General features: G+C 54.1%; 1 protein-coding gene across 5 annotated transcripts in view; it reads left to right on the top strand.

The window, feature by feature from the left end:
- The first annotated feature begins 222 nt into the window (after positions 1–222).
- Positions 223–15003, top strand: part of SLC38A8 (solute carrier family 38 member 8) — a 37204-nt gene continuing 22423 nt past the window's right edge. For 2 of the 5 annotated variants that reach the window (XM_084959454.1, XM_084959452.1), the window contains exons 1-2: positions 11695–13785; positions 14732–14873. In XM_084959454.1, coding sequence (XP_084815580.1) covers positions 13755–13785; positions 14732–14873 — 173 coding nt within the window. In that variant the 5' untranslated portion in view covers positions 11695–13754. Of the gene's footprint in view, positions 403–848; positions 924–1270; positions 1462–7440; positions 7640–11694; positions 13786–14731; positions 14874–15003 lie in introns of those variants that run through there. The other 3 variants (XM_021093736.2, XM_084959453.1, XM_084959455.1) reach the window with 3 other exon arrangements.

Below are 15003 nucleotides of genomic sequence, written 5' to 3' on the forward strand. Positions count from 1 at the left end.
TCCGGCGTGACTATGGCTGTGGTGTAGGCCAGCAGCAACAGCTCCAATTAGACCCCTAGCCTGGGAACCTCCATATGCCGTGGGTGCGGCCCTAAAAAAAAAAAAAAAAAAAGACCTGACGCTCATGGGTGACATTCCGCCATCCTAGCTGACTGTGGCGGGTCTCAAAGTGTGACTCTGCTCCACGTGTGGTCCGTGGACCAGCAGCACCCACCTCCCCAGGGCTTGTGACGGACGTGGCATCTTGGCTCCACCCAAAGTGGACGGATCAGCGCCTGCAGTTTAACAGGAGGTCCAGGTGATTCGTGTGGAGCATCTCGGTGAAGCACCGCCGGCGGCCCGGGCCTTTGGGTGCAGGGTCTACAGCCTCCACGGGGCGAGCTTGCGGAACCCCTTCTGCAGGTGGGAAGCTGGGCTCCACGTCCCTAGCAGGTCTCTAGCAGGTGACGGGTGCCGAGCTCCAAGCTCCTTCCATGCCACTCCCTCAGACCGGGGTGGGGGCGGAATGGGGGGGTCTGGAGAGGCATCCTGGGGAGGAGGCATTGGAGATGCAGGCCCAGGTGGCTTTGGTGAGAGGCCGAGGTCGGTGCAGCTGCCCCCTGATCCCTCCCAGCTGAGCTCCCTGCAACCTCGGGGCAGCTGGGGAAGCCCCGCCCCCCGAGTCTTAAGACTCCCTTCCCGGGACCAGGAGTCTCAGAAGCGGCAAGTTCTCAGGACCAATGGCCCTGACCTCTTTCCCCCATCCCCCTAGGATTTGAGTCGTGACCCTGACCCATGCTCGCTAGGGCTCCCATAATTCCTGACTCATTTGCCCACGCTGGCAGAGCTAGAACCTTCCTCCTCTCCAGGCTCTCAGGAGTGAGCCCGAGACCCCATCCCTAATGGCCGAGGAGTGCCTGTCTCCCTGAGGACTGGACCGGGCGGTAAGGACCAGGGGCTGGAGCACCTCCAGCGGGCTGGAGGCAGGGCGCGGGTGGGAGCAGCCATGGGGAGGAAGGAGTTGGGGGTTTGGCTGGGAAAGGGGACGGGCGGCCCCGGTGGCCTTGGGTGCCCATGGACGGGGGTGGCAAGTTTTGGGGAGGGGGTCAGCGTTTGTTGTGGGGGACAGGCGTGAAGACCAGAAGTCCCAGGGCAGGTGTGTCATGCTGGGTACGGGGGTCTGGGCTGGGCTGGTTGAGGCCGCCTCGGCTCTGGCCCCATCGGGGAAAGACCGTCCCAGCTGAAAAAGGATGCTGTGAGCCGAGACCCGTTCCGCCCTCTGTGCTTCTAGCCATGGAGGCCCTGACCCCCGGAGGCCGAGGCCATGCGGAGAAGCCAGTGTCGGCGGCTGCCCGGCCCAACCTGTCCTCACTGGGCGCTGTCTTCATTCTCCTCAAGTCCGCGCTGGGTGCTGGCCTCCTCAACTTCCCGTGGGCCTTCCACAAGGCCGGGGGGGTGGCCCCCGCCCTCCTAGTGGAGCTGGTAAGCCCCCGGGGGCGTGTGGGGGGGCTTCTGCGCAGGTAGGAGCTGGATTTAATTTTTCCAGGTGGGGTCCTGGGCAGTGCGTCTGCAGAGCTGTCTTGACAATGACATGGGGGGGTGAGATTTTTACAACCTGCTCAACTCGAGCAGGCAGGAGGGAGTGAGTGCCCCTGCAGACCTGGGCCGAGAACATTCTCTATGCGGCCGAAGGCTGCCCAGCCAGGCGGCGGTGGAGGTCGGGGGGAGGGGCGGTGCAGGCACCTGCAACCAGGAGCGGTGGACGTTCCCTGCCTGCTGGTCTGGGCTCCGCAGCTGAAGCCCCAGGCCCATGGGCAGATCCGGTCAGGACCGAGGCCACTCTGACACCCCACCCCATGCCGAGCCGGGCTCTGCCGAATCGGGGGTGTTGCCCGTGTGTCGAACCCGAACTCCCTTCCCAGAAAGTCCAAGGGCTGAAGAGCCTCAGTGGTTAAGAGCTGCCAGCGCACAGCTTCCTTCTATTTGCGGTCTCTCCGCTGCGCTGATGGCAATCAGGCCTTTGGCGGAAATAAGCTCTTTGATGGGCATTAGCTCAAATGCTTTCTCCTGGCAGCAGGCTGATCACGGGCGCCTTCTAACCACTTGTGGGCCCTCAGGGCCCTTCTTGTCCTTCTGGAAACTTCCAGAAGCCGCCCTGTGTAGTCAGGGTGACCTGGGCCACCCCCAGCCCTGGCTGAGCACCTGTCTGGCTGAGACAGTGTGGTCTCCGTCCTCAGGAAACTTGTCTTAATGGGGAACTCGGACAGGGTTCAGGAGGTCAAGTGCGATAGTGTCAGACGGCAGGCAGGCCAGGAGGGTCGTGTGGCGGGGGGATGACAAGGGGAGGGGAGTGAAGGCCCCTCCGAGGCGGTGGCGAGCCCCAGCAGAGGTGAAATGACTTGGCCAGGTGCCTGTGGTTGGATGCTTGCAGCGGAAGGCCACCCTTCCAGAACTGGGGCCCGAACCCCAGCCATGAAAGGTCAGCAGCAAAGCAGGTGCGGCTGGTGGGTGGGTGCGTGGTCAGGCAGACAGCGCTTGTCCCAGGGCGGCAGACAGGGCTGCAGCTCCCTGCGCCTCCAGCTCCATGCAGGGTCTCCCAGCACCTCCAGACAATGTGGGTGCTGCCTACGCAGGCCTGGGTGGGCCTGAGAGCCTGTGGTTCCGACAGGCTCCCAGGTGAGACGGAGGCTGCCAGGGAGGCGGGGGGCAGGGGCTTGCTCTTTGCACAGGCTGCTCTCAAGATCCAGCCTTGAGCAGCCTTAGGAGAGGGGACCCCAAGTATGTGTAAGGGGAGCCTCCTGACATGGAGGAAATCAGGCTGGTAACCAGCGCCCCCTCCCCGTCTGCTGACTTCCCCGCCCCTCAGCCTGAGACACGTCTGCCCTGCCCCCAGCCACAGGCAGGAGGGATTTTAAACGCCCCCACCACTGGGAGGTTTGCGGTCTCCAATTGCCCCTAAATTAGCAGTGGAGGGTTAATGCAATTAATGAGCTGAATCCTTGGCAGCTCCAGAGAGAGACAGGCCTGGCCCGGGGCGCTTTTTCCTGACAGGCTGCTTAGAGGCTCGGTGCCCCTCCTGCGGGCTGCCCACTCCTGCGGGGGGACAGCTCACCACACTCACCGCCCAAGGCTCGGGCTGGCCCTCTTCCTGCCTGACTTTCTCCACAATTGGCTCCTGAGCTGCTGCCGCAGACCGGCACTTGCCTGGGGCAAGACGTGGCTCGAGCCTCCGGGGCGCTTGGTCTGGTGGGTGAGAGACAAGGATCCGCACGCCCTGTGCGCCCTCGAGCGTGTGCCCACGGCCACTGGCCCCAAGGACCTCACACTGGGCGGCTCCAAACAGAAGTTCTCCCACATCCAGGGGAGGGTCCTTCCTGCCTGGCCAGCTCCTGGTGGCCCAAGGTGTCCCTGGCTTGTGGCCGCATCCCTCCAGTCTCTCTGCCCCAGTGTCACACGGCCTTCTCTTCTGTGTCTCCTCCTTTTCTGTCTCTTAAAAAGACACTTGTCGTTGGATTTAGGGTCCACTTAGATAAGCCAGGTTGACCTCAAGATCCTTAATGACTTTTCAAAGACCCTTTTTTGTGTAATTCCACCTTCGTTACTGACGTCTGTGCGGATGGCTCTCACGAGGTCCTTTTCACAGGTTCTGGAGACAGGCTGTAGACCTAGCTTTTGGGGGATTCAACCCACTACAGGGAAAAAGTGTGGCCTGGAGACGGAGGGTTGAGCCCCCCATGCAGATGAAGGGCTGAAGTGGGGGAAGGCTTCCTGGAGAAGGTGACCTTGGAGAGAAGCGGGGAGATGGGGAGAGTTGCCCGGGTGAGGGGTGGCGGTGGAGGCAGGAGGGTGTTCCAGGCAGAGGAACCGGCCCAGACGAAGGCCCAACAGGTGGGAGCACGCGTGTTCCTCCTGGCTCCGAACTTTCACGATTGTCTCACGGCCCAGTTGGATGTCCTCAGCAGCCCTCGTTTTGGCTTCTGGCGCAGGGACAGACCTGCTGTCCCATGGCACGAGCTGTGTGTGAAGACGGGCCCCCCCGCAGCTCTCCCCAGGCTTCTTGGCCCAGCACCTCCCAGCTCCGTGTGCCTTGTTTTCCTCCATAGACGTGTGCGGCGGGACTTAGGGTGTGGGGACCGGGTCCGCCTTTGGGGCAGGTACCCGTCCCTCCTGGAGAAGCTCAGAAACAATGAATTGTCGGGGGGGCAAGTGGGGCTCCGATGGGGGCATGTCAGGAGGCACAGATGCCTTGGAGTCAGTCCAGCCCTTTCTTCTGGAGTGAAACACGTGTCTCCCCTGTGGCCCAGGAACCCCATCCCTGGCTGTGAGTCCTGGAGAGTGAAGCGTGTGTCCTCAGAATGACGTGGTCTAGGACGCCCAGCCCTGTGTTCACAGGAGCCAAAAACGAGCCGCCTGCACGTCTGGCAGCAGGGGTCTGGTTAAGACAATCTGGTCATGTCCACACCGTGAAGCCGCTCTCAGTTAAAACAGGAAGGAACGAGCGAGGCACGCGGTGGGGCTGGCTCCCCTGGACGGCGCCGCTCCCTGGGAGAAGCCAGGCAAGAAAATACATAAAAGGGGAAAAACACCAGAGTGGGTTTTTTTTCTGGGTACAGGATGGGGACAGAAAGTGGGAGGGGACAGGAGGGACCTTCAGGGACGTGGTGATGTTTTCTTTGTCTCCGTGGGGGTTCGTGTTACCACGTATGTTGGTTGTACCCTTTCCAGGGATAGACACGTATACACTTAAGATTTTGTGCATTTTGCAGTTCCCGTCGTGGCACAGCGGAAACGAATCCGACTAGGAACCATGAGGTTGCGGGTTTGATCCCTGGCCTTGCTCAGTGGGTTAAGGATCTGGTATTGCCCTGAGCTCTGGTGTAGGTCGCAGATGAGGCTCAGATCTGGCATTGCTGCGGCTGTGGTGTAGGCCGGCAGCTGTAGCTCCAATTCAAGCCCTAGCCTGGGAACCTCCATATGCTGCATTTTTGGCCCTAAAAAAGAAAGGAAGAAAGAAAGAGAAAAATACGGCACAAATGGACCCGTCTACAAAATAGAAACAGACTCAACAGACATGGAGAACAGTCTTGCGGGTGCCAAGGGGGAGGGAGTGGGATGGACTAGGAGTTGGGGGTTCGGAGATGCAAACTGTTACTACAGAACCGGTAAACAGCAGGGTCCTGCTGGAGAGCACAGGGAGCCGTATTCGGTCTTCTAGGATAAACCGTAGTGGAAGAGAATATTGAAAAAGAATGTAGATGTATAACAGGCACTTTGCTCTACAGCAGAAACTAACCCAGTATAAATCAGTTATACTTCCATAAAAAATAAATTTAAAAAATAGAAGCAGGGAAGACGAGAATAAGCCCTGTGATATTAGAATGGAATTGGAGTTACCCTCGTAAACTCTGTGTATGTCGTATTTTGAGAGATACAGCAATAACTACACATATGTATCTAAAAAAAGATTTTGTGTCTTTCATTTTGTGTCAGTCTCATTTTCCCAGAGAGAGAAGGGCTATAGCCAAACCTCAAGGCTCTAATTAATAACATGCATGCCAGGGTCTTTGGGGAAGTTTACTAATGTATGAAAGTTGCTTTGAAATGTACCCCGAGTGTGGATGGATGCACGGGCTCGTGGCAGAGCTGTGAGGACAGTGACCTCTTCCTAGTAGAATCTGACTGGTGAGTCCATGGTGTAGACTGTAAAATGCTTCCAACTTGCCTACATGTTTGACTTTTTTTTTTCTATTTTTAAAAGCTTTATTGAGGTATAGGTGATGGGCAAGGTCGTGACACTTTCTGCTGTACAACAAAGTGATTCAGTTATGCATATACACATGCGCATCCTCTTTCAGACTGTTTTCCTACACAGATGATCACAGAACATTGGGTAGAGTCCCCTGGGCTGACCTGTCATTCCATGGACCTCAGTGTGCGTATGCCAGTCCCAAACCTCTAGTCCGTCTCTCCCACCAACCTGTCCCCTTTGGTAACCATGAGGTTTTTTGTTTTTAATTTTTTATTACAGTTGATTGACAATGTGCTGTCAATTTCTGCTGTACAGCAAAGTGACTCAGTTATATGTATATACACACACACTCTTTTTCTCACATTATCTTCCATCATGTTCCATCACAAGTGATTGGATATAGTGCCCTGTGCTGTACAGCGGGATCTCATTGCCTGTCCACTCCAAATGCAATAGTGGACATCTACTCACCCCAAACTCCCAGTCCATCCCACTCCCTCCCCCTCCCCTGGTAACCATAAGTTTTTCAAAGCTTATGAGTCTGTTTCTTTTCTGCAAACAAGTTCTCTTGTATCATTTTTTAAGATTCCACATATAAGCGATATCATATATTTGTCTTTCTCTGACCAAACTTAGCATGATGATTTCTAGTTGTATCCATGTCGCTGCAAATGCCATCATTTTATCCTTTTTCATGGATGAGTGATATTCCATTGTATATATATGTATGTCTTTATCCATTTTTCTGTCCATAGACACTTAGGTTGCTTCCATGTCTTGGCTGTTGTGAATAGCACTGCCATGAAATCGGGGTGCATGTATCTTTTTGTGTTAGGGTTTTTTCCCAGAGAGATTTTAGATAAATTTTATCTGACAAGAGAGAGAAGGGCTATAGACAGACATCAGGCTCTAATTAATGATATGCATTCCAGAGTCTTGGGGGGGGAGTTTACTAATATATGCCTCTTGCTCTGAAATGTACCCCCAAGTTTGGATGGATTCATGGACTAGGTAGAGATGCGATAACAGCAAGGACGGTGACCTAGTTAGTGGGTACATGATGGTCACTGTAAAATGCTTCCAACTTTCCCAGAGGTTTGAAATTTTTTTTGTAGCATTGGGAAGAATTGAAGCTGAGGTAGAGTAGAGCACTGGAAATGGAGTCCAGAGAATAAGAATGGCCCTCACTTCTTGAGCAGATAGCACATGCCAGGCACTGAGCTGAGTGTCTCATTTGCTTTGTTTGGTCCACATGCCTCATGACCCCTCCCTAAGGTAGATGATATTGCCCCCATTTCCCAGATGAGAAAACGGAGGTTAGTGGTTGACCTCTGGCCACAGGGTAGGTGAGTGGCAGATTTGGAATCGAACCCAGGTAGGCCTGCTTCCTAACCACCATGCTTTCTGGCCTCTGTACCCACAGCCCATGTGACCTTAGGAAAGTAGTTTAAACTCTGGGTTCCTGATGTCTCCTTGGTGCCACTGGTGTGGGATGGTGTGAATCCCCAATTCACAGACTTACAGCCTGTGCGATCTCTGAATCCACCTGCTCTGTAGCTCTGGGTTCAGGACAAGGGGGTGGTGGCTCGTTGGGAAAGGCCCCTGGCCATTGGCAGCCTCAGCCTCTGCAGGTGAGGCCTGGGGCAGGGGGGGAGCAGCAGCCGGCTCAGGGTGGCTGTGGGTGGGCCTGGCCCCACTTTCCTGCTCTGTAGGTCTCCCTGGTCTTCCTGATCAGCGGGCTGGTCATCCTGGGCTACGCTGCCTCCGTCAGCGGCCAGGCCACCTACCAGGGCGTGGTGGGAGGGCTGTGTGGCCCTGCCATCGGGAAGCTGTGTGAGGCCTGCTTCATCATCAACCTGCTCATGATCTCCGTGGCCTTCCTCAGGGTGATCGGTGACCAGCTGGACAAACGTGAGTACCTGCGCTGGAGTCGGGGCTGGGGCTCCTGGTGAATGAAGAGGTCATGGGTGCTGGGCTGGGCCCTTGGGGAGCTGCAGAGGCCGAGACCACCCCTAGCTTGGAATGTCATGGAGAATTGAGACCTGGGCCTGGTAATGACCAGCACAGTGAGAATCGTGGGCTGGAAAGTCCAGTGGGGGCTTCTTTCACAGATGGGGTGGTGGAGCCAACTGCAGAGATGCCCCTGTGAGAGAGAACCAGTAAGGCCTTGAATTTGGGGACGTCAAAGACTCTCGGTTCCATGTACCTTTGGCCTCTAATCCTCCACTAACAATTTTCCTCTAAGAACTGCTTTGGCTGCATCCTACCAATGTGTTCCATTTCATTTCATTCAAAATCTTTGCTACTTTTTGCTGTAGTATCTTCTTTGATTCATGGGATGTTTAGTATTATGTGATGCATTTTCCAATTATTGGGGAGATTTCTAGATCCTTTTTTGGCTTCACCTTAATTGCCTCATGGTCAGAAAACACACCTGTGTAAGTTGGCATTTGAGATGTGCTCTGTGTCCCAGCATGTAGTCTGTCTTGGTGGGTGTTTGACATGCTCTTAAAGGGTATGTGTTTAGCAGTCGTTGGGTGCAGTCTTCTAGAACTCTCCCTCAGGTCAAGGTGGTCCATGACTTTGATCAGACCTTCCTTAGTCTTGTTGATTAGGGTGTGGGGAGACGTTTGATGACAGGACGAGAGAGAGGAAGTGCTAAAATCTCTAACTATGATTGTGGATTTGTCTGTTTTTCCCTTAAATTCTCTCCATTTTTGCCTCATGGTTTTTGAAGCTCTGTCATTAAGGACGCACCTGCGAATTGCCCTTTTGCTATCAATATCCTAGTTTTGTCTCTGGTGATACTTTGTCATTATATCTGCCTTCTCTGTGATAACCGTAGCCTCTGCAGCTTCCTTCAGAGTAGTGTTTGCACAGAATTTGTCTTCCCACTCGTTTACTGTAGCCTAACGGTGGCTTGAATTTTAAAATGAATTTCATGTAGACAGCATATGGTCAGGTCTTGCTTTTTTATCATCTTGACACTCTCTGGATTTAATTGGAATGTTGAGACTTGAAATTGGAATGTAATTATGATATGGTTGGATCTCCATTTACCCATTTCCTGTTGGTTTTATCTGTTCTATCTCCTGAAGCGTACAAAACAATCCCTGGTGCTGGAATAGTGAAATTAAAAGCTTCTTCCACATACTGGGAAACTCTCTTATCCAAAACAGCATCGAACTCGGAAATTGTGAACCTTCCAGGGGGCAGATAGGCACAACAATGGCCTTGCCTGGCAGTGGCCAGTAGAGCTCATGTCAAGTCTTAGTTCTGGTCAGCTGCTGCTGGTGCTGCTGGGTTGAGAAGTGTTCGGAGGGGCTGCCTTGCGGTGCCGAGGAGGATTCTGAGGTGTTGAGAAGGATTCTGAGGTGCTGCTGTGCTGTTCAAAAGCATTCTGGGAGTTCCCGTCATGACTCAGTGGTCAACGAATCTGACTAGGAACCTTGAGGATGCAGGTTCGGTCCCTGGCCTCGCTCAGTGGGTTAAGGATCCAGCGTTGCCGTGAGCTGTGGTGTAGGTCGCAGGTGCAGGTTGGATCCCGCATTGCTGTGGCTGTGGTGCAGGCCGGCGGCTACAGCTCTGATTAGACCCCTAGCCTGGGAACCTCCAAATGCTGCAGGTGCGGCCCTAAAAAGACAAAAGACCAAAAAAAAAGGGGGGGGGATTCTGAGGTACTCTTGTGATGACAAGGAAGCTGAGGTGTTGCTGTGATGAGAAGGTTTCTGAGGGGCTGCCACGTTGTGTTGAGAAGGATTCTGAGGTGCTGGCGTGTGGTGTTGAGTCTGAGGTTCTGCTGTGTTGGAAGGATTCTAAGGTAATGGTAGATAAGAATTTTGAGGTGCTGCTGGGTTTATAGAGAAGGGTTCTGAGGTGCTGCTGTGTTGTACTGAGAACAACTCTGAGGTGCTGAGAGAGATTCTGAGGTGCTTTGTGTTTGTTGAGAAGGGTTCCGAAGTGCAGCTGTGTTGTGTGGGGCAGGGCTCTGAGGTGCTGCTGTGGTGGTGTTGACGAGGATTCTGAGGTGTTGAGAAAGTTTCTGAGGTACTGCTCTGTTGAGAGGGATTATTAGGTGCTATTGTGTTGTTTTGAAAAAGATTCTGAGATGCTGCTCTTTTGAGAAAGATGCGAAGGTGGTGCTGTGTTTTGTTGAGAAGGACTCTGAGGTGCTCCTGTGTTGTGCTGAGAGGGAATCTGAGGTGCTGCTGTGTTGAGAAGGATTCTGAGCTGCTGCTATATTGGGGTTGGGGGGTGGGAGTGGGGCAGGGAGTGTTGGCCAAGACCAAGGCATGTGGAGGTTCCCAGGCCAGGGATCAAACCTCCACCACTGCTTTGACTGGAGCCATAGCAATAACAAGACTGCATTTTTAAGCCACTTAGCCACAAAGGGATCTCCTGCTATATTGTTTTGAGAAGGCTTTTTTTAATTAAAAAAAAAATGTTTAGTTACTCAATGAATTCTATTACATTTATAGTTGTACAACAATCACCACAACCAAATTTTATAGCATTTCCAACCCAAACCCCAGAGCATCCCCCTAACCCCCAACCTGTCTCATGTGGAAACCATAAGTTTTTCAAAGCCTATGAGTCCATATCTGTTCTGCAAAGAAATTCATTGTGTCCTTTTTGCAGATTCCACATGTAAGTGGTAGCATTTGGTGTTGGTGTCTCACTGTCTGACTGACTTCACTTAGCATGATCAGTTCTAGGTCCGTTTGTGTTACTGCAAATGGCGTTATTTCTTTCCTTTCATGGCTGAGTAATATTCCATCATGTATAAGTGCCTCATCTTCTGTATCCACTCCTCTGTCGATGGAAATTTAGGTTGTTTCCATGAAGTGGCTACTGTACATAGTGCTGCAATGAACACAAGTGCCTGCATCTTTTCGAGTCGTGGTTTTCTCTGGATAGAGGCCCAGGAGTGGGATTGCTGGATCCAATGGTAGTTCTATTTTCAGTTTTCCGAGGAATCTCCATACTGTTTTCCACAGTGGTTGCACCAATTTACAATCCCACCAGCGGTGTACTAGGGTTCCTTTTTCTCCACACCCTCTCCAGTTCTTACCGTCTGTAGACTTTTTCATGATGGCCATTCTGGTCTGTGTATGGTGGTACCTCATAGTGGTTTTGATGGGCATTTCTCTAATAATGAGTGATGTTGAACATTTTTTCATGTGTTTTTGGCCCTCTGTATGTCTTCTTTGGAGAATTGTCTGTTTAGATCTTCTGCCCATTTTTTGATGGGGTTGTTTGTTTTTTTGGTATTGAGCTGCAGAAGGTGTTTATAAATATTGGAAATTAATCCCTTGTTGGTTGCTTCAGTTGCAAAGATTTTCTCCCATTCTGTGGGTTGTCTTTTCATTTTGTTTAGGGTTTCCTTTGCTGTGCAGAAACTTTGAAGTTTAATTAAGTCCCATTTGTTTATTTTTGTTTTTATTGTCATTACTCTAGGCGGTGGATCTGAGAAGACATTGCTGTGGTTTATATCGGAGAGTGTTTGGCCTGTGTTTTCCTCTAAGAGTTTTATAGTGTCTGGTCTTATATCTAGGTCTTTAATCCATTTTGAGTTTATTTTTGTGTATGGTGTTAGGAAGTGTTCTAATTGCATTCTTTTACATGTGGCTGTCCGGTTTTCCCAGCACGACTTATGGAACAGGCTGTCCTTCCTCCATTGTATAGTCTTGCCTCCTTTGTCATAGATGAGTTGGTTGTAGGGTTTAATTCTGGGCTTTCTATCCTGAGAAGGCTTTCAAGATACTGCTGTGTTGAGAAGGATTCTGAGGAGGTACTGTGATGAAAAGGATTTTGAGGCGCTGCTGTGTGGTGTTGAAAAGGATTCTAAGGTGCTGCTCTGTTGAGAGGGTTTCTGACGTGCTGCTCTGGTGAGGATTCTGAGATCTGCTGTGTTTCATTAACTGACTCTGAGATGCTGCTGGGTTGTGTTGATAAGGCTTTGAGGTACTGCTGTCTTGTGCGGGATTCTGAGGTGTTCAGAAGTTTTCTGAAGTGCTGTTGTATTGTGTTAAGAAGGGTATTGAGTTGCCACTGTGTTGAGAGGGTTTTTGAGTTGGTGCTGTGTTGTGTTGAGATGGATTCTGAGGTGCTGCTCTGTGTTGAGAGGATTCTGAGGTAATGTTTTATGAGAAGAATTGTGAGCTGCTGCTTGTTTCATAGAGAAGGATTCTGAGGTGCTCAGTGTTTGTTTAAAAGGATTCTGAAGTGCTGCTCTGCTGTGTTGAGGATTCTGAGGTGCCGCTGAGTTGTGTTGAGCAGGGTTCTGAAGTGCTGAAGTGATGAGAGGGATTCTGAGGTGCATCTGTGCTCTATTAAGACAGATTCTGAGGTGAGGTTGCATTGAGAGGGGTTAAGAGCTGCTGCTGTTTTGAAAGTGATTCTCGGCGGCTGTTGTATTGTTTTTTTGTGCTTTGTTTCGGTTTGGTTTTTTGGCCCCAACAAAGGCCTGTGGAATTTCTGAGGTGCTGCTCTGCTCTGTGAGAAGTATTAGAGGGGCTGCTGTGTGGAGAGGGAGCCTGCGGTTTTGATGGGGATTCTGATAACGCTGCTCTGTTGGAAGGGACCCTGGGGTGCCCTGGGCCGAGGGGATCTGAGGTGGAGCAGTGATGAGAGGGATTCTAAAATGCTGCTGTGTTGAGACTGATTCTCAGGTGCCGCTCCTTGTTCTTCAGTGTTTATTTTTTGGCCCCAACCAAGGCCTGTGGAAATTCCCGGGCCAGGGTTCGACAGCTTTGACCTGAGCCATGGTAGAGATAATGCCAGGTCCTTAACCCGCTGAGCACGAGGGAACTCATGCGATACTGTTGGGAGAGGCTTTTGAGGTGCTGCTGTTTTGCGTCGAGCAGGATTCGGAGGTGCTGATGGGTAGTGTTAAGGAGGGTTCTGAGGTAGTTCCCTTGCGGCGCCCGCAGCCCGTTAGGGACCCGGGGTTGCTGCAGCCGTGGCGCTGGCTGGATCCCTGAGGGCCTGGGAGTTTCCACACACTGTGGGGGTGGGGGTGGGGGACACACAAAAATAAAAAAAGGAGGATTTTGAGAGAGCGCTTTGTCGTGTAGAAGGATTCTGAGGTCCTGCCTCGCGCAGAGGGATGCGGCGGTGCGGCTTTGTTGTGCGGCGTCTGCGATGGCGTCTGCTCTGTCCTCCTGAGGAGGATTCTGAGGCGCCGCTGTGCTGTCTGGAGAAGGCCTTTGGGTGCCTCCTGTCGGGAGGAATTCGCTGATGCTGCTGCGTTTAGAGGGAGTCTGAGGTGCTGCTGCGCTGAGGGAGCTGAGCGGTGCCGTGTGTGTTGAGGCGGCTTCTGAGGTGCCTCTCTTTTGTGTTGAGGCGGGTTCTGAGGTGCTGGTTGGCTGTGTTGAGGAGACTTGGGAGGCACGGCTGGTCGGAGGAGGACTTGGGCCCGGCGGGAGGGTCCCCACACGGAGGGGAACGCTGGCGGGGACACAGGCCGCAGCAGCAGCGCTGGGGGGACGGACTCGGGGTGGAGGGAGCCGGGTCGCGTGTTGGCGGTTCGGTTCCTGGGACGGGGCGTCTCTCCGGAGGCAGGTCCCGGCCTCTCTGGAGGACGTGGAAGCAGCGGCTGCCCGACCGGCGTGCAAAGGACTGAGTGACGGTGCTGCGGCCGCCGGGTGGGCCCCGCGAGGTGCCCCTGTCGGGGACCCGGACCTGGAGCTGCCCCCGCGGAAACCAGCCGTGCTGCCCGGGCCTTGCCGCCCTCGCCTGGCCGGCCCCGTGGAGCCCGGGATGCGAACTCAGCCGCCTTGGGGCAGAGGCGCAGCATCCCTCGCGGGCCGGGACCGGCTCTCAGCACCCTCCCCGGGGGCCCGGGGGCCACGGCGCCCCACTGTCTTGCTGCCTCCCCCTCCTCTGCCCTCCGCCAGCCATCTAGCCCCTCAGACCCGCTCCAGATTCTCCGTCTTACTGCGATGGAATGAAAACAGTCCCAGATTCCTGGGCATTTCTTCCGTTGAGAAACTGACGGGGGAGTTGCCGTCGTGGCTCAGCAGAGATGAATCTGATGAGCATCCATGAGGACGCAGGTTTGGTCCCTGGCCTTGCTCAGTGGGTTAAGGATCCGGCGTTGCCATGAGCTGTGGTGTAGGTTGCAGACGCGGCTCGGATCCCAAGTTGCTGTGGCTGTGGTGTAGACGAGGGGCTGTAGTTCTGACTCCACCCCTAGCCTGGGAACCTCCATATGCTGCGGGTGCGGCCCTAGAAAGACAAGCAAAAAAAAAAGAAAAAAGAAAGAAACGGATGGGGTCTGTGTCTTCTCCCCTGAGCGAGAGCAGGCTCAGGGATTCAGGGATGGCTTGGCTAGTAGAGATGGCACGTGGGACTCTGCCAGCTCAATGCCTGGGCCTTAAGAGGATGGCCGCTTCCACCTGCATCTCAGGAGCCTCCGGCTGCCATGGACTAGCCTGCGGGAGGGCCCCCAGGGAGAGACCCTGAGCCTGCAGGACCCCCCAGCCAGATAGTCCCAAGGGAGCCCAGCTGCCAGCAAGTGGCACAGAAGTGGCCAGCTTGGCCCTGCGCTGATTCTTCTCCTGCGGTTCATTCTGTGGACTCAAGGGGCTGCTCTCGGTACTCTGCGGGGACTGGATCGTGTAGCCCCTGACTGAGGACTGTGGCTGTGGCGGGCTCCCCAGCACCCACGCCAAAAAGCTGCTCCAGGCCCCGGCTCCACCCACACACTGAGTTCTCGAATAAAAAGGGTCTTTGACCAGAACAGGGGGTCTCGGTGCCCCAGGGCCGGTCTGTGTCTTTCGAGGCTGCTTGCAGCCCTTGGGGCAGCCCCTCCCTGGGGAAGGGACTTGGTGAATTCGTGCAGAGCGCCCTCCATCCTTGTGGCCCGTGACAGGGGACCCATCAGGCTCGCCATCCCATCCCCTGAGGCTCATGGGGCTGACCTGGGGCCCACAGTGAGCCCAGCCAGGGCCCCTGAGCTGGGGACCCCTGGGCCTCACAGGGCTCTCCCCGCTCCCCCAGTGTGTGACTTCCTGCTGCCCGGAGCCCCGCCGGCCCCGCCGCCCTGGTACACGGACCAGCGCTTCACCCTGACGCTGCTCTCCCTGCTGCTCATCCTGCCCCTGTCGGCCCCGCGCGAGATCGGCTTCCAGAAGTACACGAGGTACGGGCCTCTGACCCTTCCTGGCGGGCGATGGCTGGTACTGGGTGCCCCCTTGGCTGGTGTTTATGGGGGTGGTTTCTGTCTGCTTGAAAAGGGGAGCACTGATCGCCCTATTTGGAGAGAAGGGGAA

This window comes from Sus scrofa, chromosome 6 (genome assembly GCF_054392235.1).
Source record: "Sus scrofa isolate SSC_HxYL_T2T_F1_AM1 chromosome 6, Sscrofa_HxYL_maternal_Yorkshire_Landrace_v2.0, whole genome shotgun sequence".
NCBI lineage: Eukaryota > Metazoa > Chordata > Mammalia > Artiodactyla > Suidae > Sus > Sus scrofa.